Source organism: Pleurodeles waltl, chromosome 7 (assembly GCF_031143425.1).
Source record: "Pleurodeles waltl isolate 20211129_DDA chromosome 7, aPleWal1.hap1.20221129, whole genome shotgun sequence".
Lineage (NCBI taxonomy): Eukaryota > Metazoa > Chordata > Amphibia > Caudata > Salamandridae > Pleurodeles > Pleurodeles waltl.
In genome coordinates, this window is record NC_090446.1 from 1,406,246,638 (window position 1) to 1,406,271,735 (window position 25,098).

General features: G+C 48.4%; 1 protein-coding gene across 1 annotated transcript in view; it reads right to left on the reverse strand.

Moving 5' to 3' along the window:
- Positions 1 to 25,098, reverse strand: part of LOC138246416 (dual specificity tyrosine-phosphorylation-regulated kinase 1B-like) — a 307,149-nt gene that overhangs the window by 15,989 nt on the left and 266,062 nt on the right. Inside the window, exon 10 of the mRNA XM_069201019.1 lies at positions 8,673 to 8,776. Coding sequence (XP_069057120.1) covers positions 8,673 to 8,776 — 104 coding nt within the window. The remainder of the gene's footprint in view (positions 1 to 8,672; positions 8,777 to 25,098) is intronic.

Consider the following 25,098-nt stretch of genomic DNA (forward strand, 5'->3'; position numbering starts at 1 on the left):
TCATGGAGTCTGTGACCCAGACACAATTAAAAGACCAGTACGTATGGTCTTCTCTACAAAAAGAACCCAGTCTTCATGGTCAGAAAATTATAATAAGCTTTACTTTCTCTGTTCTGCATTTCATGTGAACCGACTAAGCTAAAACAAAGGTTCAGAATGATATTTTTTTCAAATCTGGAAGGAATGCCTGAATCAAGACTTTCATGCCCAAGGAATTTCAGTTGTGGGCAATTATGAAGACGACTTACATAGGCAGACAAACTAGAGCTTGCAGATTGAAATCCTGAAGAATACCATATAGATCCGTGTATTCAGAATCTTTGAGCTCGGTAGACTACCTCATTCCTGCTCTCACTGAAGGTAGATCACTAAAAGGCTGAAAGCTTAAGGCTTTTGGGATCTCAGGTTTGATATGGAGTACTTGGCGAAGAGGTTCAGATACCTACTCAGTGAACTCCTTATCACCCAATAAGAACTCAAAGTACAGAGCTAAACATGTGGAGGAGGCATATTTGAAGCCAACCTCTTTCTTCCCCTACACAATTGCATTCTTGTATCATTCAGTGTCAGTGAGAATTCAAAATTCTAATACAATAGTAGTTCTGATTTATTATAAATTATTCTATCTAATACAGACTTCTAATTTCAGATTACTTACCTTAGAATTTTCCCCCAGGCGTCAGACTGGATCTTCGAGCAAGACCTTTGCGTGTCAGTAGATGGCAACAGTCGAATCCACGGGCATCGTCGTCGCCGTAACAACATCGGGAGTAGTACATAGATGCTACCTCAGCGCAGTGACGTCAGTTCTTTTCTTTCCGTGCCACTCGCTGATCCGGAGAGAGCTACCATGATCTCTTTGACCGATTTCGACCTGTTCTCGAGTTCTTTGGTGCGTCGAGGATGGTCCAGAAAACCGGTTTCAAACTGTGTGAGGATTGTCACCGCATCGTGTCTGGAGCGCGACCACGACCCGATGCTCAGAGTGCCAGGCCATGCACCCTAAGGCCTTGAGGGAGCGGCCCGTCAACCTCATGGCGGCCCAGCACTCGACTCCGCTTAGGTCCCAGTCCGCTTGAGGGGAAGGTCTTGAGACCGCTCGCGGAGCCATCACCATTCTTCTCCCGCAAAGTCTTCGGGACTGATGCGACGCAGGTGGAGCGTCGATGCTTGAGGGCTCCAAAGCCTGTGCACCGTGCTTCCCCTGTTTTCAGAAGCGGGGGCCTTGGGGTCTAAGCGGTTCTGTTGTGGGGCCTTCAGGTTCCGCACCAGTGGCTTCAGCTCTGGCCACCAAGGTCCCCTCCGGATCTGCACCGGTGCCGGTTGTACCATTGAGAGCTTCCCAGGCGCTTCCCAGGCGCTGGGTCGATTGTCCACAGTCCGACGTCGGTGGTGCCCAATCCTCCTCAGAGGACTTGGAGTCAGAACGACGTAGGCTGACGCCGCCTCTGTCTTCGATGGGGCATATTCACCCCAGGTCGAATTCTGACCCTTTTTTTATGGGTATAATTTGGGGAAGGATTGGAGGGGTTACTGAGCCCGTATGAATACCAGGATGACCCTAATTTGGACTGGGCACAGGAGTTGGGCGAGGCCAGTGCCCTGGATACTTCTCCAGATGCTGGTATGCTGTCTCCTCCTACCAAGTTACGGTGGAGAGAGCAACTTATTCTATGGAGGTCAGTAGGGCAGCTGAGCTCCTTGGCCTTGAGCTGCCTACTGTTCAGGTCAGGTCAAATCTCCTGACTGAGTTGCTTCAGCCAGGGGCTTTCCACATCTAAGCCCCTTCTGCAATTCAATGAAGTCCTCACCGATGTCCTAATGGGTACTTGGTCCAGACCCAACACAGGGGGCTCCTGTGAACAAGACTATCGCAAGCCGACATCGGCCCGCCCTGAATGACCACAAATTCCTGTCCCAGCACCCAAAGCCTGAGAACCTAGTCATCAAGGCTTCCTCTTCCTAGGGGGCATTGCTTTCCGCACCCCCAGATAGGGAACCAAAAAGGCTGCAACACTTTGGGAAGAAGATGTTTTCTTCCTCCAGTCTCGCGCTGCGGTCCATGAACACTGCATGCCTTTTGGGCCGCTATACCCGCTCTCTGTGGGATACCGTTGCACAGGTTCTGCCACAGATACCAAAGGAGGCTGTGCTATCATCAAGCTGTCACCGATGGGAGAGATGTGGCAAAATTCACAATCAGATGGATACGACCAACTCTTTAGGTGGATCGCTTGCGACGACGGTGGCCTTGAGGCACCACGCCTGGTTGCGTACATCTGTTTTTTTTCAGGGATGACTCTTATGGGCATGCCCTTTGATGGCTCTTTGGAGACAAGGCGTAATCAGCTTTGGAGAGGTTCAAGGATTCCAGGGCTATGGCTCGGTCCCTCGGCCTTTCCACTGCCCCACGCCCCCAACCGTCCACCTTTCGCCCCTTTCGTGACCAAGGAAGGGGCTCCCTGTTGCATCACCATCCCAGCCACCCATGCTGTTCAACCGCTGCGTGCCCGGAGAAGCGGGATCCCACGTGGGTGTGGAACAGGGAACCAGAGGTTTGCCCCCGCTGCAGCCTCCAAACCCTCCTAGTCCACCCCCTCACTCCGATCCACTTGGTGGCAGGATTCGCCATCACCTGCCCCACTGAGAATTCATCACTACTGACAGGTGGGTTTTGCAGATTGTTCGTAAGGGCTACTCCATCCCTTTTGAATCTGCCCCACCAAGCATGCCCCCATCAGTCAGCCATCTTTCAGAGGATCATCTGGCACTTCTCTGCCGGGAAGTTGTGGCTCTCTTGGCCAAGGGAGCCATAGGGAAGGTCCCTGTGCCAGAAGTAAGTCATGGTTGTTATTCATGCTACTTTCTGGTGCCCAGAAAGGACAAGGGCTTACGTCCTATCCTAGACCTTCAGGACCTCAATTGCATCCTCAAGGAGGAGAAATTCAAAATCACAAGCACTTTCAGTTTACCGTTCTCCCCTTCGGCCTTACCGGCGCCCCTTGGGTGTTCACGAAAGTATGGCGGTGGTTGCGGTTCATCTGCACAGGTTAGGGGTTTCAGTCTTTCCCTACCTCGATGACTGGCTGTTAAAGGCGGACTCGCCCCAGAAAGTAATCTGCCACCTTCAGACTACGGTGAACCTCCTGCACACGCTGGGGTTCACTATAAACGTGACAAAGTCACACCTGACTCCCTCTCAGATGCTACTTTTCATCAGGGCTGTCCTGGACACAGTGCAGTTTCGGGCTTATCGTCCCGAAAAACGAGACCAAGATATTCATGCTAGGAATCCGATCTTTCAGTCTCTCTTGGGTTTCAGTGAGACTGACTCTGAGGCTCCTGGGCCTCATGCATCCTGCTAATGACACATGCCAGATGGCATATGCAGGCTCTCCAGTGGGACCTGAAGTTCCAGTGGGCACAGCATCAAGGAAATCTCTCCGGCATGGTCCATTTCTCGGAGGGGACTGCGAAAGAACTGAAGTAGTGGCTTTCGAATACGGAATGGGTCCACAGCAGATCCCTCTTCCTTCCCCAGCGAGGCCTCTGGTCTCCAACAGAGTCCAGGCTCCATATCAATCTTCTGGAGCTCCAGGCGATCAGGCTTGCGTTGAAAGCATTTCTTCCCTCTCTCAAAGGGAAAGTAGTGCAAGTGTGCACGGACAACACTACCGCCATGGGGTACTGCAACAAACAGGGCGGAGTAGGGTCCTGGACCCTTTGTTAGGAGGCACTAACCTCTGGACATGGCTGGAACATCAGGACCCTGATGGTTCAACATCTTTCAGGCTCTCTGAACGCCAGAGCAGACAAACTCAGCCATCAATGCATAGCCGATCACAAATGGCGTCTCCATCCGGAGGCAGTGCAAGGTATCTTTCAGCAGTGGGGAGAGCCTTGGTTATACCTGTTCACCTCCGCAGAGAATGGTCAACTGTTTTGCGTGTTGGAGTTTCCAAGGCGGCCCTCGCTCGGAGACACTTTTCATCTCGAGTGGAACTCCGGCCTCCTTTATGCGTATACCACTTCTGACCTGAGTTCTCATGAAGATCAGAAACAAGCGGGTCCAAGTTATCTTGGTGGCTCCTGTAGCAAAATGCCACTGTTGGCATGGTCACCCCCCGCGTTTTGCCTAGTGTTGATGCCAACCTTGATTGCAAGTGTGCTGGGACTCTGCTAACCAGGCCCCAGCACCAGTGTTCTTTTCCTCCTTTGTTTCCACAATTGGCACCACCCTGGCACACAGTTAAGTCCTTTGTAAAAGGTACAGCTGGTACCAAGGGCCCTATGGCCAGGTAAGGTCCCTAAGGGCTGCAAGCATGTATTATGCTACCCTCAGGAACCCCTCACTCAGTGCATGCACACTGCTTTGCAGCTTGTGTGTGCTGGTGGGGAGAAAAGACAAAGTCGAAATGGCACTCCTCTCAGAGTGCCATGCCCACAAACCACTGCCTGTGGCTAGGTAAGTCACCCCTCTAGCAGGCCTTACAGCCCTAAGGCAGGGTGCACTATACCACAGGTGAGGGCATAGCTGCATGAGCACTATGCCCGTACAGTGTCTATGTCAATTCCTAGGCATTGTAAGTGCTAGTGCAAGGCTGACCGGTCTGTGCCAGCCTACCACTTCCAGACAAGTTTCTGACACCCCCCCACCCCCACCTCCAAATCACCCCACAGAGAAGAAAATGAGACAAGTGACTTGGCCCCAGCACTACCGGCCTATCTCCTGCTGCAAGGACCCTGCAACCAAAAGGCGATGTGTTCTATAGGACCAGCGACCCCTGAAAAGCCTACAGGGGACTGCCTGCATCACCAAAGACCAAGAACTCCCATGGGCAGCGGCTCTGCCCAACCAGAAGAAAAGACATCCCTCTTTGAAGGGACTCCCACCTCACTCCAGAAGTGCGAGTCCACACTACTCTGCACCAGACACCCCCAGCCAGTTTTCAGAGGAAAAAACTATCCAGAGAGGACCCCCCCCCCAGGAGACTCAGACGACATGTCCACCCTGGTCTGACATCTCTGCACCCCCACAACGATGCCTGGAGAGGGAATCCCGAGGACGCCCTTGACCGTGACTGCCCGGGACAAAGATATCCGATGTCCGGAGAAGCAATGCACCTGCAGCCCGAGGCCCGTGTGAAACAGACCACCAGGGCAGCAACGACCAGCAGGCGGCCCTCACCCTTGCCCAGTTGGTGGCTTGCCCAAGAGGCCCCCCTGTGCCCTGCCTGCAGCGCCTAAGTGAACCCCGGGTCTCTCCATTGAGAACCCAACGCCCTGTCTGCACACTAGCCACCCCCCGGCCGCTGTGGGTGTGGTTTGTGTACCTATTGGGGCCCCTCGAGTACTCCTCCAAACCCCACCTGGTCTGCCCTCCGACAATGCAGGCACTTACCTGCAAGCAGACTGGAACCAGAGTACCCCCTGTCTCCATAGACGTTATTTTGGGCTCCTGTTTGACCCATGCACCTGACCGGCCCTGTTTTGCTGGTGCTAGGTGTTTGGGGTTGCCTTGAACCCCTAACGGTGGACTACCTATACCCTGGAGACTGAACCGGTAAGTGTGGTACTTACCTCTGAAACTGTACTGTACTTACCTCCCCCCAGGAACTGTTGAAAATTGCACTGTGCCCACTTTTAAAATAGCTTTTTGCCATTTTAATGAAAATGGTGTATAAGATTGAATCTATTGAAAGTCTCAACTATTACTATGCAAAGTACCTTTCATTTAGTGTACTTACCTGCTAAATTAATCTTGTGGTTCTAAAAATAAATTAACAACATAATATTTTTCAATATAAAAACCTTTCGGCCTGGAGTGACATCGAGTGTGTGTTTTCACTTATTGCTTGTGTGTGTGTACAACAAATGCTTAACACTACCCTCTGATAAGCCCAACTGCTCGACCACACTACCACAAATAGAGCATTAGTGTTATCTATTATTGCTTTTGTCAAGCCTCTTGGGGAACCCCTGGACTCTATGCACACCATATCATTTTCATATAGTATATACACAGAGCCAGCTATGTACAGCTCTGGACTGGGAACGGAGAGAATGGTATCCAGAGGTAAAGAGCAAGGCCACCAAGCCTCCACTCAAACTGCCTCTTCAGGAGGGTCTTCTGTCACAGCAGCAGGGGTCGGTATTCCACCCGAACCTGTCCCATATCTCCGCCTTCATGCGTGGCGACTGAGCGGCGGCAGTTGACTGCTTTTGACCTTCCACCTGAAGTCTGTAACGTTATCTTGGCAGCCAGCGTCCTGCCACCAAAACGGTACACGCCTGTCATTGGCATAAATTTGGGGCATGGTGTACCAACAAATCTGTTGATCCCTCTCTGCTCCTCTTTCTGAGGTTCTTTTGTTCATTCTTTCTTTGGCCCAGCATGGCTCTGCTTTGGGCACCCTTAAAGAGTATTTATAGACTATTTCGCCCTTTTTTTAGGTTAGCTGATCGGCCCTCACTCTTTAAGTATCCTATTGTCAATCGATTCCTTAAAGGTCTCACTCATTTATTTCCTCCCACTCCATTTATCATGCCTCAGTGGGACCTCAAACTCTTTGTTGAATATGTTGATGCAAAGAAAGGGAAGGCGGTGCAAAAACGTACCATCTCTTGATGGGTACTTCTTTGCTTCAAGATGTGCTACGCTTTGGCCAAGAAGCAACCCCCGAGGGCTTGCTCGCTCATTCCACCAGAGCAACTGCTGCTTCCACTGCATTAGCATGCGGAGTTCCTGTCCTGGTTATCTGCCAGGCAGCTACGTGGGCATCCCTGCTCACGTTTGCTAAACATTACTGCCTGGACAGTCACATCCGTCAGAAAGGCTACTTTGGTCGTTCGGTCCTGCAGTATTTTTTTGTATGATCTTGGTTAGCAGCCCACCTCAGAGGATGGCATTGCTTGTGTATCTGTTCTAAGGTAAGGAATCCAGGAGCTTGATGTAGGTCTCATGCTAAGACCCAGGTCTTGCGGTCCTTCCTTGAAGTTGGTCAATGAGAGGGCATGCAGTGGGGGAGGGTGTTCCAGGCTTTGGCAGCGAGATGGAAGGAGTGTCCTCCGGCACAGCAACAGCATGAGTGAGGGATTGACGTGAGGGCTAGGTTTGGGGAGCAGATGTTCTTTTTCAGGGAAGAATGGGGGTGGGGGGTTTCGCAGACAGTGGTTCAAGTCGGCAGGTCCTTGGTCGTGGAGGGCTTTGCAGGCGTGGGTCAGGAACTTTCAGTGGCATCTCTTCTGAACCAGGAGTCCGTAGATGTCTTTCAGGTACTGGGTGATGTGGATTCTCTTGGGCAGGTGGAGGATCAGTCTGGGGGCTACGTTTTGGATCAATTGGAGCCTTTGCATGAGTTTTGTGGTGGTGCCTGCATAAAGTGCACTGCTGTAATCCAATCAGTCGGTGATGAGGGCATGCCTTACTGTCATTCTGGTGTTAATGGGGAGCCATTTGAAGATTTTGCGAAGCAAGCACAGCGTGTGGAATAAGGAGTCTGAGGAGACAGAGCTGACCTGGCGTTTCATGAAGAGTTTACGGTCTAGGATGATTCATAGGTTGCGGGTGTGGTTTTTTGCCGTGGGGATGGGTCTGAGTTCAGACGGCCACCAGAAGACATTCCAGAGGGTGGTGTGTTTGCAGATTTGCATGCCTAAAATAAATCTTGGTGAAATTTTGCTAGTTGGAAAATTGTATGGTTGTCATTGATCACTCTATGTCCAAAAGTAATTACATACGCTTTCTATTAGAATAGCTCAGGTGTTTAATAATAAAAAAAATTGACAGCTACAAAGGCTATGCCAGCAGTTAAAAAAAAGCATTACCAGGACTCTGGTAATCATAGAAAGTGTTGTTTCCAAAAGCGGAACGTGCATGAAGCCAACTGTTAGACTGCGAGGTACATAGGGAGGACCACTGCACTTCCAGAAAACCTTGTTTTCTTGTACATAAACCAAGTGGAGAACATAAAACCTGGAGTTGAGTTTGTTGGTACAGGTTCTCCAACTAGACACAAGATTGTTTTTTGAAAGCTTAAATAAAATCAAGCCCATATGTATTCTGTAAACAGGGTGGATTTGTGGAAAAACTATGGAAGCACATGAATTTGTCCTGAAGGTCCTTACGACGACCATGTCTAGAGTTCTAAAAAATCCTCATAATCTTTCCTGTTTAATCAAAAAAACACTGCTAGCTTTCACAATTACATTTTGGATAATTTCTAAACAAATGGGTTATAAATTCATAATTCTTTCAGTGAACCTGCCTCCTCTCAGTGACATAGGCAGTGTTTTGTGTGAAGGGGTGTAGAGCCAGAACTATTTCAGGGACAGCACGCAGGGCAAGGGGAACATGATAATGGCTGTAAATTCAACCTATAGAATAAAAAAATGAACAGGTTTGAATAAGCTTGTCTTGGTAGGAAAGCACTTGCAAGCTTTTAGGATGAATATAGCTTTCGTGAAACACTAGGGATGAAGAATTGGTACCCATGGCAGAAATAGAGAGTAAGAAGATTAAAGGAAACCTTATGATACTTCATAAAATCAGTGTCCACGTAATTAAAATCTTCCTGTCTATATAAGTATTGTAAATCCACTTCTAATCCTGCATAGCAGTCTGTGAAAACTAGGCTAGCTAAAGACTAACATCACAAAAGTTGAGTAAATACCTGTGGGCTCTGCATCTCATAATCTGTGTGAGCAACTGCACTGTTGTAGTATCTGTTGCTGTAGCGATAATTGCGGTTGTCATTGGAAGAACCACTTGATCCTCCTGTGATGTAAAAAAAAAAAAAAAAAAAAGTTAAAAAGCTGCTAAGAGTTTGAGTACATTTAAAAAAAACATTGTTATTGATGGGATTAGTGTAACACAAAATGTTGGAGGTAGACCATTATTATTGGACTAGTTAAATATCTATCAAAAGTGCTAATCAAAGATGAAGAACGTAGCATATATTAGAGGAATCATGTGTTCTGTTTAAAAGGGAAAAAGTACAGGAATTTTTTTAAAAGCCTGTCATTTCACAACTTGCTAAGGCTAAAACAAACCAACAAATTATCAACAAAAGGTCAAACTATCATTTAGCTTAAGTCTGACACATCATCAGATCCTCTTTTTAATTACATTTTTAATGGTAAAATACTGCACATGCATTTCCGTCCTAAGCTTTTGATTATCTCCTCTTAGCATGACTCCTCACGTATACGTCGACTTCAAAATCTGTCAGAACTCAAAACACTTAACCATTTTTCAGTCCAAAACAGTCCTGTGAGGAATACTACTAAGCATTCAGAAGTACCTATCCCAAGTTCCTTTATGGAATCTACTATGATTAAGAGCTAAAGTTACTCTCAGTGACATCTTATCATTTGTCTCTGCCATCAGCAAATAAGAATCATCTATACATATATTAAATGGACAATCTTGTTCTCAGACTCTTATGCGCATTCTGATACGGACTCCAGACACAGCAGTGATCTTTGAGGTCGCTCTCATCAAATTCTTCTTGGAGGACATGAAACCTAAAATCCCTGCGAGTTCAAAAATTGGCCTCCTTCCCCTATCAGTAAGTCCTTAGGAAAGACAGCGATTAAGGGGCTACAGAAAGCTTAATGCTCTAAATGATTTTCCAATGTAATCCCCATTGAGGAAACCCTCAGTTTTGTCCAGCAACAGCTATACATGCATTGCACAACTAGGTTTTGAAAAAAAACAGAACAATTATTCATGAGTTTCTTCAAAGATTTTCTTGACCCTTTAAGATTGTGATGTCCCATATATCCTCTACAGCTATACCCCATGTGATAATGAATGGCTGTGTGAATAAACCTTTCTGAACAGATATTCCGTAATACTGTTCTGATTCTGTAATCAAACATGACATTCACCTCTACCCTGGATCCCAGACATTTTATTACAACTCTAAATAAGGCATGCAAGAACGTCTAATTTCCCAAAATGCTCTCATCTCACAATGTGAGTAGGTTATGTCAATTCACCTGTCAAAACAGCGGTCTTTACTCCCTAATAAACTCTACTCACAGAAGTAGTCAGGAAATTGTCAATCACTAATTGATGTTAGTTTGCTAAACTCTACAATACATGGGGTGACTGCTCATTTTCAGGAGGGAAGGAGTGAAGACTTAAATACTGATAGCTAATTTGTAAATGTCATAACTGTACAAGAGGCATGACCTGCAAATACCTTCAGACTACTCTGACCTTGAAACTTCAGTGACCAATGTGAACCAAAACAAACTGTTCTTTGGATTCAATGCTGCAGTACTGGATATCAATAGGCAGATTATTTTCCTGAAGAATAGATTTCATTCCACAATAGAGATGTTAGTGCTGGATTTATTAAAAAATGCACACAGAGGGCATCTTAGAAGATGCCCCCTGTATTTTATCCAATCCTTCAGTGCAGGACTGAATGGTCTGTGCCAGCCTGCCACTGAGACGGGTTTCTGACCCCCTGTGGTGAGAGCCTGTGTGCTCTCTGAGGCCAGAAACAAAGCCTGCACTGGGTGTAGGTGCTTAACACCTCCCCCTGCAGGAACTGAAACACCTAGTGGTGAGCCTCAAAGGCTCAGGCTTTGTGTTACAATGTCCCAGGGCAGTGGAGATGCCCGCCCCCTGGACACAGCCCCCACTTTTGGCGGCAAGTCCAGAGGAGATAATGAGAAAGCCCAAGCTCCAGAGAACCAACACCGCAGAGAGGACTCCCAGGTGACTACCACGACCTGGGTACCCTGAGTTGACCCCCCCTGCACCCACACAGTGATGCCTGCAGAGAGGATCCAGAGGCTCCCCCTGACCGCGACTGCCTGGTAACAAAGAACCCTAATCTTAGACCAAGCACAGCACCCGCAGCCCCCAGGACCGAGAGGAACCACCCACCAGTGCAGGAGTGACCAGCAGGCGGCCCTCATTCTAGTCTAGCCCAGTCGGTGGCAGGCCCGAGAGGCCCCCTGGGCCCTGCCTGCATTGCCTAAGTGAACCCTGGGCCCCTGCACTGCTTTCAATAGCAAACCCGACGCCGAGTTTGCACACTGCACCCAGCCGCCCCTGTGCTGCTGAGGGTGTGTTTTGTGTGCCTGTTTGTGTCCCTCCCCCCGTGTTCTACGAAACCCCCCTGGTCTGCTCCCCAAGGACGCCGGTACTTACCCGCAAGCAGACTGGATCCAGAGCACCCCTATTCTCCATAGGCACCTATGTGTTTTGGGCCCTCCTTTGACCTCTGCACTTGACCGGCCCTGTGTTGCTGGTGCGGTGACTTTGGGGTTGCCTTGAACCCCCAACGGTGTGAAACGTAGCTGCCCTGGATAGTACCTGCGTATATGCAGTACTGACTTCTGGTGGTGATGGCTTTGTTGGATAACATTCTGGACTGTTATCCGATACTGGCGCATCATATAAGTCCCACGCATCAGCATCATCCTGTGTCATCCCAGTATGTGTGAGTGACTGCATTACAGGTGTTCCCACTGGTGACAGTTGTGTTGAGTGCGGTGGGGACGGTTGTGGCGAGACCATTGGTGGTGGAGATTTGTCTCTAACCACTTTTGCCTTACAGCTTCCTTTTTGATTTGAGTGGAGGTAAAGTTTGTATTTTGCCAGTCTCTTTTTGGATACGTAACCTCCTTTGTGCATGGTCAAGTTCTTCCATATCTAACTAGCTAGAATCAATGTCTTTCCTTGAGTTGGCTGGAAAGTCCTTGCTCTTCTGTATAAGAGCTTCTTTTCGGCTCCGAAGCCGCTTTTTTCGGTACCAAACTTTCTGCAATAAAAGTATTTTTCGGTTCCGAGGAGATTTTTTGGGGTTTAGTCGATTCGATCACTCGGTGTCGAGATCGCTCGGTGCCGGATTTTCGACCGGAGTCGGAAGTCTTCGGCAACTCTTTGGCCTTTTTCGGTGCAGATATTTGGTCACCTTCCTTTCGGTGGGTTGAGCCATGGCCTGCCGGCGGTGGCGTCCCCATGGCCTTAAGTGTTTTTGAATGAACCTGACTTTGGGACGGGGCAGGTTTACTCACGGTTCGTTGCACCGTCGAGGGTCGTTCACTTTCGGATTCATCCGAGTCCGTCTCTTGGATGGAGATACTTTCCTCCTCTTGGACGTCGAGCTCTTCTTTCGGTTTCAACGCCATTTGCAGTCTTCTTGCACGTCGATCCCACAAGGTCTTTTTCGATCGTAACGCTCAGCAAGCTTCACAGGTATCCTCTCTGTGTTCGGGTGACAAACACAGGTTACAGACCCGGTGCTGGTCTGCATAAGGATACTTTGTGTGGCACTTAGGACAGAAACGAAAGGGGGTCCGGTCCACTAGTCTGGGACGACGGGTGTGGTCGGGCCGACCAGGCCTCGGTGAAGAGGGGAAGCCCCAAAGGGCCGCCGAAGCGGTCTTGATGTCGGTGCCGATACACTAACACTAACCCGGTACCGAGCAATAACAATAACGTCAAATTTTCAATACTTTAGCTAACTTTCCCGATTCGAAATACGGAGCGAAGAGGAACACGTCCGAACCCGATGGCGGAAAGAAAACAATCTAAGATGGAGTCGACGCCCATGCGCAATGGAGCCGAAAGGGAGGAGTCACTCGGTCCCATGACTCGAAAACACTTCTTCGAAGAAAAAGTACTTGTAACACTCCAAGCCCAACACTAGATGGCAGAAGTATAATGCACAGCATGTGTATCTGCAGCTACACATGCCACCGAACATATAAATATCGATACAGCTACACGTGCCATCAAACCTATTTAACTTCCAAAGATAAAAGTAATATAACAAGTACTAAAGAGACTTTTCAAAAGAGATGGTTGTGAGGGGGCCTTCAAGTAACCCTAAAAGGGGGTTAGTCACTCTCTGAAGTGACCCACCTATCAGAGGGGGTCAGGGACTTAATCTGCCTGGCCTAACCAGTCAGATGCTCCCAGAGGACTCTGCCCATCTTATTTTCAAGATGGTAGAATTAAGTGGCCACCTGGCAGAGCTCTGTGCACCCCTCTAGGGGAAGAGCTGGTGGTCACTCCCTTGACCTTTGTGTGGTTTTGCACCAGAGTGGGAATTGGGGTTCCTGAATTGGTTCAAAGAGCATTATGCAAGGAGGGCACCAAATGTGTCCTTTAAAGCAGTCTGCTGGCGCTCAGAGGCCACCCCAGCCCTTAATCATCCAATACACAGAGGGGTGGGGGGGCAGGAAGTCATTTGTTCTGCCTCTCCAGCCTCAGCCAGGCTCACCAGCAGGAGGGCAGAACAGTGGCTGGAGTCCGCAGCATTGTGGGCTGGCACCGAGACCCCGTAAGGCTGCACAGGCATAACTGGGGAATCCTGTAAGGAACCCCCAGAGTAGACGGTATCATGCAACATACTTGAATTGGTGTAGTTGCATGATTCCAACATGCTTGTTATCAAACATGCCTAAGTTCGGAGAAGTCATTATGTAGTTGGACTACTCGTGCTGGCCAATGTCCACAACATACCTTAAGATGGCTTTCCTGCACTTACAGAGTGAAATGGCCTGGGGTCTGCAGGGGTGATCTCACATTTAGGGGAATGCCCTTGGGCTGCAGGGCTTACCAGAGAGATGGCTTATAGTGTCCAAAAGCAGTGATCAGGTTTGGTGGTCAAAGGGTGCATGCATCCTTTCACGCAAGCTGCAATGGCAGGCCTGCCGAACCAGTTTGCATGAGCTCCCATAGGTGGCACAATATATGCTGCAGACCATCAGAGACACATGGTGTACCAATGCCATGGGTACCTAAGTACCATATACTAGGGACTTACGTAGGTGCACCAGTATGCCAGTTTTTGGTGTAAAAAGTTTGCCAGCAACAAAATTTAGAGGAGAGAGCACATTCACTAGAGTCTTAGCAGTATCCCAGTGAACTACAGTGTAAACACACTGACATCAGGCAAAAAGTGGGGATAACCATGCTAGAAAGATGGCACTTTCCTACAGTTTAAACTAAACCAGCGTGTTAAGAAACACACTGGTGGAAAGGGTTCTGCATGTCATGGAGAGAACATTAGTGTAACCTGGGGAACAGGGAATTGGGAGTATGGGACTGAACCTGAGAGGATGTACTGTTGGCTAGTCTGTGTAAATTTTGGTGACTGCTATTAAAGGAACTTGAAGACCAAGGATGAAATACATGTCTTCTTAACAACGGTGATGAGCTCCATCCACCACTAAAGGACCCAGCGTGCTGCTGTCATATTTACTGGTAATTTAAGTATTTAGTCAGGAGTCGTGATTTAATACCAGTACAGTACAGAGACTCCTTTCATACGCGAAGAGATGATGGTTGTAGGAAGTTGGCTCTGTATGTGCTATTTCAAAGTAAGGAATAGCATGCACAGAGTCCAAGGGTTCCCCTTAGAGGTAAAATAGTGGTAAAAATAGATAATACTAATGCTCTATTTTGTGGTAGTGTGGTCGAGCAGTAGGCTTATCCAAGGAGTAGTGTTAAGCATTTGTTGTACATACACATAGACAATAAATGAGGTACACACACTCAGAGACAAATCCAGCCAATAGGTTTTTATATAGAAAAATATATTTTCTTAGTTTATTTTACGAACCACAGGTTCAAATTCTACATGTAATATCTCATTCGAAAGGTATTGCAGGTAAGTACTTTAGGAACTTCAAATCATCAAAATTGCATGTATACTTTTCAAGTTATTCGCAAATAGCTGTTTTAAAAGTGGACACTTAGTGCAATTTTCACAGTTCCTAGGGGAGGTAAGTATTTGTTAGGTTAACCAGGTAAATAGGACACTTACAGGGCTTAGTTCTTGGTCCAAGGTAGCCCACCGTTGGGGGTTCAGAGCAACCCCAAAGTCACCACACCAGCAGCTCAGGGCCGGTCAGGTGCAGAGTTCCAAGTGGTGCCCAAAACACATAGGCTAGAATGGAGAGAAGGGGGTGCCCCGGTTCCGGTCTGCTTGCAGGTAAGTACCCGCGTCTTCGGAGGGCAGACCAGGGGGGTTTTGTAGGGCACCGGGGGGGACACAAGTCCACACAGAAATTTCACCCTCAGCGGCGCGGGGGCGGCCGGGTGCAGTGTAGAAACAAGCGTCGGGTTCGCAATGTTAGTCTATGAGAGATCTCGGGATCTCTTCAGCGCTGCAGGCAGGTAAGGGGGGGATTCCTCGGGGAAACCTCCACTTGGGCAAGGGAGAGGGACTCCTGGGGGTCACTTCTCCGGTGAAAGTCCGGTCCTTCAGGTCCTGGGGGCTGCGGGTGCAGGGTCTCTCCCAGGCGTCGGGACTTTAGGTTCAAAGAGTCGCGGTCAGGGGAAGCCTCGGGATTCCCTCTGCAGGCGGCGCTGTGGGGGCTCAGGGGGGACAGGTTTTGGTACTCACAGTATCAGAGTAGTCCTGGGGTCCCTCCTGAGGTGTTGGATCTCCACCAGCCGAGTCGGGGTCGCCGGGTGCAGTGTTGCAAGTCTCACGCTTCTTGCGGGGAGCTTGCAGGGTTCTTTAAAGCTGCTGGAAACAAAGTTGCAGCTTTTCTTGGAGCAGGTCCGCTGTCCTCGGGAGTTTCTTGTCTTTTCGAAGCAGGGGCAGTCCTCAGAGGATGTCGAGGTCGCTGGTCCCTTTGGAAGGCGTCGCTGGAGCAGGATCTTTGGAAGGCAGGAGACAGGCCGGTGAGTTTCTGGAGCCAAGGCAGTTGTCGTCTTCTGGTCTTCCTCTGCAGGGGTTTTCAGCTAGGCAGTCCTTCTTCTTGTAGTTGCAGGAATGAAAATGTCACTTACCCAGTGTACATCTGTTCGTGGCATCAGTCGCTGAGATTCACATGGTATGCATGAGCTCGCCATCTGGTGTTGGGTCGGAGTGTTACAAGTTGTTTTTCTTCGAAGAAGTGTTTTCGAGTCACGGGACCGAGTGACTCCACCTTCTGTGCTCATTGCGCATGGGCGTCGACTCCATCTTCGATTGTTTTCCCCGCAGAGGGTGAGGTAGGAGTTGTACTATAGTAATAGTGCCCGCGCAATGAAAAATGTAAGTATGTACCTATTAAAGGATTAAGTAATATATATACAAATGTACAAAATTGAAGGTAACTTCTGAACTGCTACAGGCTTCCGGGGAGGTGGGTGGGTCCATGTGAATCTCAGCGACTGATGCCACGAACAGATGTACACTGGGTAAGTGACATTTTCAGTTCGATGGCATCTGTCGCTGTAGATACACATGGTATGCATAGACTAGTAAGCAGTTAGTTCCCCATAAGCGGTGGTTTAGCCTGTAGGAGTAGAAGTTGTCTGAAATAGAGTTCTTAATACAGCTTGACCTACTGTAGCTTGTTGTGCGGATAGCACATCTATACAGTAGTGTTTGGTGAATGTGTGAGGCGTAGACCAAGTGGCTGCCTTACATATTTCCTGCATTGGGATGTTTCCTAAAAAGGCCATTGAAGCACCTTTTTTCCTTGTTGAATGTGCCCTGGGAGTAATGGGCAGTTGTCTTTTTGCTTTAAGGTAGCAGATTTGGATGCATTTAACTATCCATCTGGCTATACCTTGTTTTGATATTGGGTTACCTGCATGAGGTTTTTGGAATGCAATAAATAGCTGTTTAGTTTTTCTGATGTTCTTTGTTCTGTCAATGTAGTACATTAATGCTCTTTTGACATCTAATGTATGTAGTGCTCTTTCAGCCACAGAATCTGGCTGTGGGAAAAATACTGGTAGTTCTACCGTTTGATTTAGATGGAATGGTGAAATAACTTTTGGTAAAAATTTTGGATTAGGTCGTAGGACGACCTTATTTTTATGTATTTGTATAAAAGGCTCTTGTGTTGTGAACGCTTGAATTTCACTTACTCTTCTTAGAGATGTAATGGCGATGAGAAAGGCAACTTTCCAGGTTAGGAATTGTATTCCGCAAGAGTGCATGGGTTCGAAAGGTGGGCCCATGAGTCTTGTTAGAACCACGTTTAGGTTCCATGAAGGAACAGGTGGTGTTCTTGGTGGTATAATTCTTTTAAGCCCTTCTATAAATGCTTTGATAACTGGTATCCTATACAAGGAAGTTGAATAGGTAGTTTGCAGGTATGCAGATATTGCTGCAAGGTGTATTTTAATAGAAGAGAAGGCTAGCTTTGCTTTTTGTAAATGGAGCAAGTAATTTACTATATGTTTTGGAGTTGCATCTAGCGGTTGTATCTGATTATGATGGCAGTACCAAACAAATCTTTTCCACTTACTTGCGTAGCAGTGTCTAGTGGATGGCCTTCTGGCCTGCTTTATGACTTCCATACACTCTTGGCTAAGTTGCAAGTGTCCGAATTCTAGGATTTCAGGAGCCAGATTGCTAGATTCAGCGATGCTGGGTCCGGGTGTCTGATCTGTTGGTTGTGTTGCGTTAACAGATCTGGTTTGTTGGGCAGTTTGATGTGTGGTACTACAGACAGATCTAGTAGTGTTGTGTACCAGGGTTGTCTTGCCCAAGTTGGTGCTATTAAAATGAGTTTGAGTTTGTTTTGACTCAATTTGTTTACTAGGTAAGGAAGGAGAGGGAGAGGAGGAAAAGCGTAAGCAAATATTCCTGACCAGTTCATCCATAGGGCATTGCCTTGGGATTGCTTGTGTGGGTATCTGGACGCGAAGTTTTGGCATTTTGCGTTCTCTTTTGTTGCAAATAAGTCTATTTGTGGTGTTCCCCAGAGTGTGAAGTAGGTGTACAGAATCTGTGGGTGGATTTCCCATTCGTGGACTTGCTGGTGATCTCGAGAGAGATTGTCTGCCAGCTGATTCTGGATCCCCGGAATAAACTGTGCTATTAGACCAATCTGATGGTGGATTGCCCACTTCCATATTTTTTGAGCTAACAAGCTTAACTGCGTTGAATGTGTTCCTCCTTGTTTGTTTAGATAATACATCGTTGTCATGTTGTCTGTTTTGACAAGGATGTATTTGTGGGTTATGATTGGTTGGAAAGCTTTTAGTGCTTGAAAAACTGCTAATAATTCTAGATGATTTATATGCAGTTTTGTTTGATGTATGTTCCATTGTCCTCTTATGTTGTGTTGATTGAGATGTGCTCCCCACCCTGTCATGGAAGCATCTGTTGTTATTACGTACTGTGGCACTGGGTCTTGGAAAGGCCGCCCTATGTTTAAATTTAGACTGTTCCACCATAGAAGCGAGAGGTAAGTTTGGCGGTCTAGCAACACCAGATCTAGAAGGTGACCCTGTGCTTGAGACCACTGTGAGGCTAGGCACTGTTGTAAGGGCCTCATGTGCAGTCTTGCGTTTGGGACAATGGCTATGCATGAGGACATCATGCCTAGGAGCTGTAGTATTGTTCTTGCTTGTATTGTTTGGTTTGGAGACATGTGTTGAATGACCCTGTTGAAATTGTGGATCCTTTGTGGAGTTGGCGTTGCTACTCCTTTTGTCGTGTCTATTATGGCTCCTAGATATTGCTGTACTTTGCTTGGCAGAATGTTTGATTTTGCAAAGTTGACGGTGAACCCTAGTTTGTAGAGGGTTTGTATGACTTGATTTGTGTGGTTTGAGCATTGTGTGAGCGAACTGGTTTTGATTAGCCAGTCGTCTAGATACGGGAACACATGTATTTGCTGCCTTCTGATGTGTGCAGCGACTACTGCTAGGCATTTTGTGAATACTCTTGGAGCGGTTGTTAAACCAAAAGGCAATACTTTGAATTGGTAATGTATTCCTTTGAATACAAACCTTAGATATTTCCTGTGTGATTGATGTATTGGTATATGGAAATATGCGTCCTTGAGGTCTAGGGTTGTCATGTAGTTGTGTTTTTTGAGCAATGGTAACACTTCTTGTAGTGTGACCATGTGAAAGTGGTCTGATTTGATGAATGTGTTTACTACTCTGAGGTCTAGAATTGGTCTCAGTGTTTCGTCCTTTTTTGGTATCAAGAAGTACAGTGAATAAACTCCTGTGTTTATTTGTGTGCTTGGTACTAATTCTATTGCATTTTTTTGCAGTAGTGCTTGAACTTCTATCTCTAGAAGCTGTGAATGGTATTTTGTTAGATTTTGTGATTTTGGTGGTATGTCTGGAGGGAATTGCAGGAATTCTATGCAATAACCATGCTGGATGATTGCTAAGACCCATGTGTCTGTAGTTATTTTGTCCCATGCTTCGTAATATTGACGTATCCTCCCGCCCACTGGTGTTGTGTGGGAGGGGTGTGTGACATGTGAGTCACTGCTTGTTGGTAGTGGTTTTGGGGCTTTGAAATCTTCCCCTATTCCTAGGGAATTGCCCCCCTCTATACTGGCCCCGAAAACCTCCCCTGTACTGTCCCTGGTAGGTGGGCGGTGCGGACTGTGAGGTGCTAGCTTGTGTGGCCTGACCCCGAAACCCTCCTCTAAAAGGTGTTTTGCGGAAGGTGTTATAAGATCCTCTGCCCTGCGGGGAATAGAGTGCGCCCATGGCCTTGGCAGTGTCAGTGTCCTTCTTGAGCTTTTCTATGGCTGTGTCGACCTCCGGACCGAACAGAAGTTTTTCGTTTACTGGCATGTTAAGCACTGCCTGCTGAATTTCTGGCTTGAATCCAGACGTTCTGAGCCATGCGTGCCTACGGATGGTAACCGACGTATTAATGGTTCTTGCGGCCGTGTCTGCTGCATCCATGGAGGAGCGTATTTGATTGTTGGAAATGTTTTGACCCTCCTCAACAACCTGTTTTGCTCTCTTTTGCAGATCTTTTGGGAGATGTTCAATGAGATGCTGCATCTCATCCCAGTGGGCTCTGTCGTATCGCGCTAACAGCGCTTGTGAATTTGCGATGCGCCACTGGTTTGCTGCTTGGACAGCAACCCTCTTCCCGGCTGCATCGAACTTCCTACTTTCTTTATCTGGGGGAGGTGCATCCCCAGAAGTGTGTGAGTTTGCCCTTTTTCTGGCAGCCCCTACCACCACAGAGTCTGGTGGCAGCTGAGAGGTGATGAATACAGGGTCCGTAGGAGGCGCCTTATACTTCTTGTCCACCCTAGGCGTCACTGCCCTACTTTTTACTGGCTCCTTGAAAATGTCCTTTGCATGGCGTAGCATGCCTGGGAGCATCGGCAGGCTTTGGTAGGAGCTGTGGGTTGAAGAGAGGGTGTTAAATAAAAAATCATCCTCTACTTGTTCCGAGTGTAGTTCCACATTATGGAATAGTGCTGCTCTAGCCACCACTTGTGAGTAGGCTGTGCTGTCTTCCGGTGGTGATGGCCTAGTTGGGTATGTGTCTGGGCTGTTATCAGACACTGGTGCGTCGTACAAGTCCCACGCATCCTGATCTTGGTCATCGTGGCTCATGGCGGTGTGAGCTGGCGAATGTGACGGGGTGTAAGTTGGCGAAGCCGGAGTTACAGGTGGAGGCGAGGGAGGAGGTGTTACCTTTTGTGCTGTTTGTTGCTGAGGAGTAAACTGAAGCGTTCTCTTTCGTTTGACAGGTGGAAGGGTACTGATCTTCCCAGTCCCCTGCTGAATAAAGATACGCTTTTGCGTGTGATCCACGTCAGTGGATTGCAGTTCTTGTTCAAATCTATGTTTCTTCATTTGAGAAGACATAGAATGCTCTTCAGTGTAGGAGCCAGAAACAGGGTCTGATGTCGCTTTTTTCGGCTCCGAAAACCCTGTCGATTGTTTTTTCGGCTCCGAGGTAACCTTCCTTTTTTTCTGTGCCGAAAATTCTTGGCCTCTATGGTCTTCGGCGCCACTGTCTCGGCGTCGATCCGTGTCGACACCGAACTCTCGGTGTCGATGCTTCTGTTTAGCACTCTCTCGGTCCCGAGGAGGCTGCGTGCCGGTGTCTCGACCGGGGTCGGACGATCTCGACACTGAATGGGCCTTTTTCGGTGCCGATTGTTGGTCACCGAGAATTTGGGTGGAGCCATGGCCGGTTGGCAGTGGCGTCCCCTGGGCCTTCTTTCCTTTTTTAAGGTTTGATCTCGACGTCTTACTCACAGTTCTTGTAGAGTGTAGCTCGTCGGAGTCTGAATCCTGGATGGAAAAGGATTCCTCCTGTTCCTCTTCTGTCTCGAACTGTCGACGCTCTTTTGGCGTGGACGCCATCTGGAGTCTTCTCGCTCGACGGTCGCGCAGAGTTTTTCGGGACCGGAACGCCCGACAGGCCTCACAGGATTCTTCGCTGTGCTCGGGTGACAGGCACAGATTACAGACCGAGTGTAGGTCCGTATAAGGATATTTGTTGTGGCATTCGGGGCAGAATCGAAACGGGGTCCGTTCCATCGGCGTTGTCCTCCACGCGGTCGGGCCGACTAGGCCCCGACGGGGTGCCGAAATCTACCCCGAAGGGCACCGAAGCGCTTCGATGTTCAACGCGTCGTTGTATGTGTCTAATCTCTAACCGGATCGCAACGATACCGTCGAAAATCTTCCGTCTTCAGCTATCTTTCCGTTCCGAAACTCGGAGCGACAGGAACACGTCCGAACCCGATGGCGGAAAGAAAACAATCGAAGATGGAGTCGACGCCCATGCGCAATGAGCACAGAAGGTGGAGTCACTCGGTCCCGTGACTCGAAAACACTTCTTCGAAGAAAAACAACTTGTAACACTCCGACCCAACACCAGATGGCGAGCTCATGCATACCATGTGTATCTACAGCGACAGATGCCATCGAACTCTAATTTTCTAGGGTTCAGGGTAGCCCTTAAATACTAAATTTAAGGGCGTGTTTAGGTCTGGGGGGTTAGTAGCCAATGGCTACTAGCCCTGAGGGTGGGTACACCCTCTTTGTGCCTCCTCCCAAGGGGAGGGGGTCACAATCCTAACCCTATTGGGGGAATCCTCCATCTGCAAGATGGAGGATTTCTAAAAGTTAGAGTCACCTCAGCTCGGGACACCTTAGGGGCTGTCCTGACTGGCCAGTGACTCCTCCTTGTTTTTCTCATTATTTTCTCCGGCCTTGCCGCCAAAAGTGGGGCCTGGCCGGAGGGGGCGGGCAACTCCACTAGCTGGAGTGTCCTGCTGGGTTGGCACAAAGGAGGTGAGCCTTTGAGGCTCACCGCCAGGTGTGACAATTCCTGCCTGGGGGAGGTGTTAGCATCTCCACCCAGTGCAGGCTTTGTTACTGGCCTCAGAGTGACAAAGGCACTCTCCCCATGGGGCCAGCAACATGTCTCGGTTTGTGGCAGGCTGCTAAAACTAGTCAGCCTACACAGACAGTCGGTTAAGTTTCAGGGGGCACCTCTAAGGTGCCCTCTGGGGTGTATTTTACAATAAAATGTACACTGGCATCAGTGTGCATTTATTGTGCTGAGAAGTTTGATACCAAACTTCCCAGTTTTCAGTGTAGCCATTAGGGTGCTGTGGAGTTCGTGTTTGACAGACTCCCAGACCATATACTCTTATGGCTACCCTGCACTTACAATGTCTAAGGTTTTATTTAGACACTGTAGGGGTACCATGCTCATGCACTGGTACCCTCACCTATGGTATAGTGCACCCTGCCTTAGGGCTGTAAGGCCTGCTAGAGGGGTGTCTTACCTATACTGCATAGGCAGTGAGAGGCTGGCATGGCACCCTGAGGGGAGTGCCATGTCGACTTACTCGTTTTGTCCTCACTAGCACACACAAGCTGGCAAGCAGTGTGTCTGTGCTGAGTGAGAGGTCTCCAGGGTGGCATAAGACATGCTGCAGCCCTTAGAGACCTTCCTTGGCATCAGGGCCCTTGGTACTAAAAGTACCAGTTACAAGGGACTTATCTGGATGCCAGGGTCTGCCAATTGTGGATACAAAAGTACAGGTTAGGGAGAGAACACTGGTGCTGGGGCCTGGTTAGCAGGCCTCAGCACACTTTCAATTGTAAACATAGCATCAGCAAAGGCAAAAAGTCAGGGGGCAACCATGCCAAGGAGGCATTTCCTTACACAACCCCCCCCCAAACGAAAGAGGATGAGACTAACCTTTCCCAAGAGAGTCTTCATTTTCTAAGTGGAAGAACCTGGAAAGGCCATCTGCATTGGCATGGGCAGTCCCAGGTCGGTGTTCCACTATAAAGTCCATTCCCTGTAGGGAGATGGACCACCTCAACAGTTTAGGATTTTCACCTTTCATTTGCATCAGCCATTTGAGAGGTCTGTGGTCAGTTTGAACTAGGAAGTGAGTCCCAAAGAGGTATGGTCTCAGCTTCTTCAGGGACCAAACCACAGCAAAGGCCTCCCTCTCAATGGCACTCCAACGCTGCTCCCTGGGGAGTAACCTCCTGCTAATGAAAGCAACAGGCTGGTCAAGGCCATCATCATTTGTTTGGGACAAAACTGCCCCTATCCCATGTTCAGAGGCATCAGTCTGCACAATGAACTGCTTAGAATAATCTGGAGCTTTGAGAACTGGTGCTGAGCACATTGCCTGTTTCAGGGTGTCAAAGGCCTGTTGGCAGTCCACAGTCCAGTTTACTTTCTTGGGCATTTTCTTGGAGGTGAGTTCAGTGAGGGCTGTCACAATGGATCCATATCCCTTCACAAACCTCCTGTAATACCCAGTCAAGCCAAGGAATGCCCTGACTTGAGTCTGGGTTTTTGGAGCTACCCAGTCCAGAATAGTCTGGATCTTGGGTTGGAGTGGCTGAACTTGGCCTCCACCTACAAGGTGTCCCAAGTAAACCACAGTTCCCTGCCCTATCTGGCATTTGGATGCCTTGATAGAGAGGCCTGCAGATTGCAGAGCCTTCAAAACCTTCCTCAGGTGGACCAGGTGATCCTGCCAGGTGGAGCTAAAGACAGCAATATCATCAAGATAAGCTTTGCTAAAGGACTCCAAGCCAGCAAGGACTTGATTCACCAACCTTTGGAAGGTGGCAGGGGCATTCTTTAAACCAAAGGGCATAACAGTAAACTGATAATGCCCATCAGGTGTGGAGAATGCTGTCTTTTCTTTTGCTCCAGGTGCCATTTTTATTTGCCAGTACCCTGCTGTCAAGTCAAAGGTACTTAGAAATTTGGCAGCACCTAATTTATCAATGAGCTCATCAGCTCTTGGAATTGGATGAGCATCTGTCTTGGTGACAGAATTGAGCCCTCTGTAGTCCACACAAAACCTCATCTCTTTCTTTCCATCTTTGGTGTGAGGTTTGGGGACTAAGACCACTGGGCTAGCCCAGGGGCTGTCAGAGCGCTCAATTACTCCCAATTCCAGCATCTTGTGGACTTCCACCTTGATGCTTTCCTTAACATGGTCAGACTGTCTAAAGATTTTGTTCTTGACAGGCATGCTGTCTCCTGTGTCCACATCATGGGTACACAGGTGTGTCTGACCAGGGGTTAAGGAGAAGAGTTCAGGAAACTGTTGTAGGACTCTCCTACAATCAGCTTGCTGTTGGCCAGAGAGGGTGTCTGAGTAGATCACTCCATCTACTGTACCATCTTTTGGGTCTGATGACAGAAGATCAGGGAGAGGTTCACTCTCTGCCTCCTGATCCTCATCTGTTACCATCAACAGATTGACATCAGCCCTGTCGTGGAAGAGCTTAAGGCGGTTTACATGGATCACCCTCTTGGGGCTCCTGCTTGTGCCCAGGTCCACCAAGTAGGTGACCTGACTCTTCCTCTCTAGTACTGGGTAAGGGCCACTCCATTTGTCCTGGAGTGCCCTGGGAGCCACAGGCTCCAGAACCCAGACTTTCTGCCCTGGTTGGAACTCAACCAGTGCAGCCTTTTGGTCATACCAAAACTTCTGGAGCTGTTGGCTGGCCTCAAGGTTTTTGGTTGCCTTTTCCATGTACTCTGCCATTCTAGAGCGAAGGCCAAGTACATAGTCCACTATGTCCTGTTTAGGCTCATGGAGAGGTCTCTCCCAGCCTTCTTTAACAAGGGCAAGTGGTCCCCTTACAGGATGACCAAACAGAAGTTCAAAGGGTGAGAATCCTACTCCCTTCTGTGGCACCTCTCTGTAAGCGAAAAGCAGACATGGCAAGAGGACATCCCATCTCCTTTTGAGCTTTTCTGGGAGCCCCATGATCATGCCTTTTAATGTCTTGTTGAATCTCTCAACCAAGCCATTAGTTTGTGGATGGTATGGTGTAGTGAATTTATAAGTCACTCCACACTCATTCCACATGTGCTTCAGGTATGCTGACAT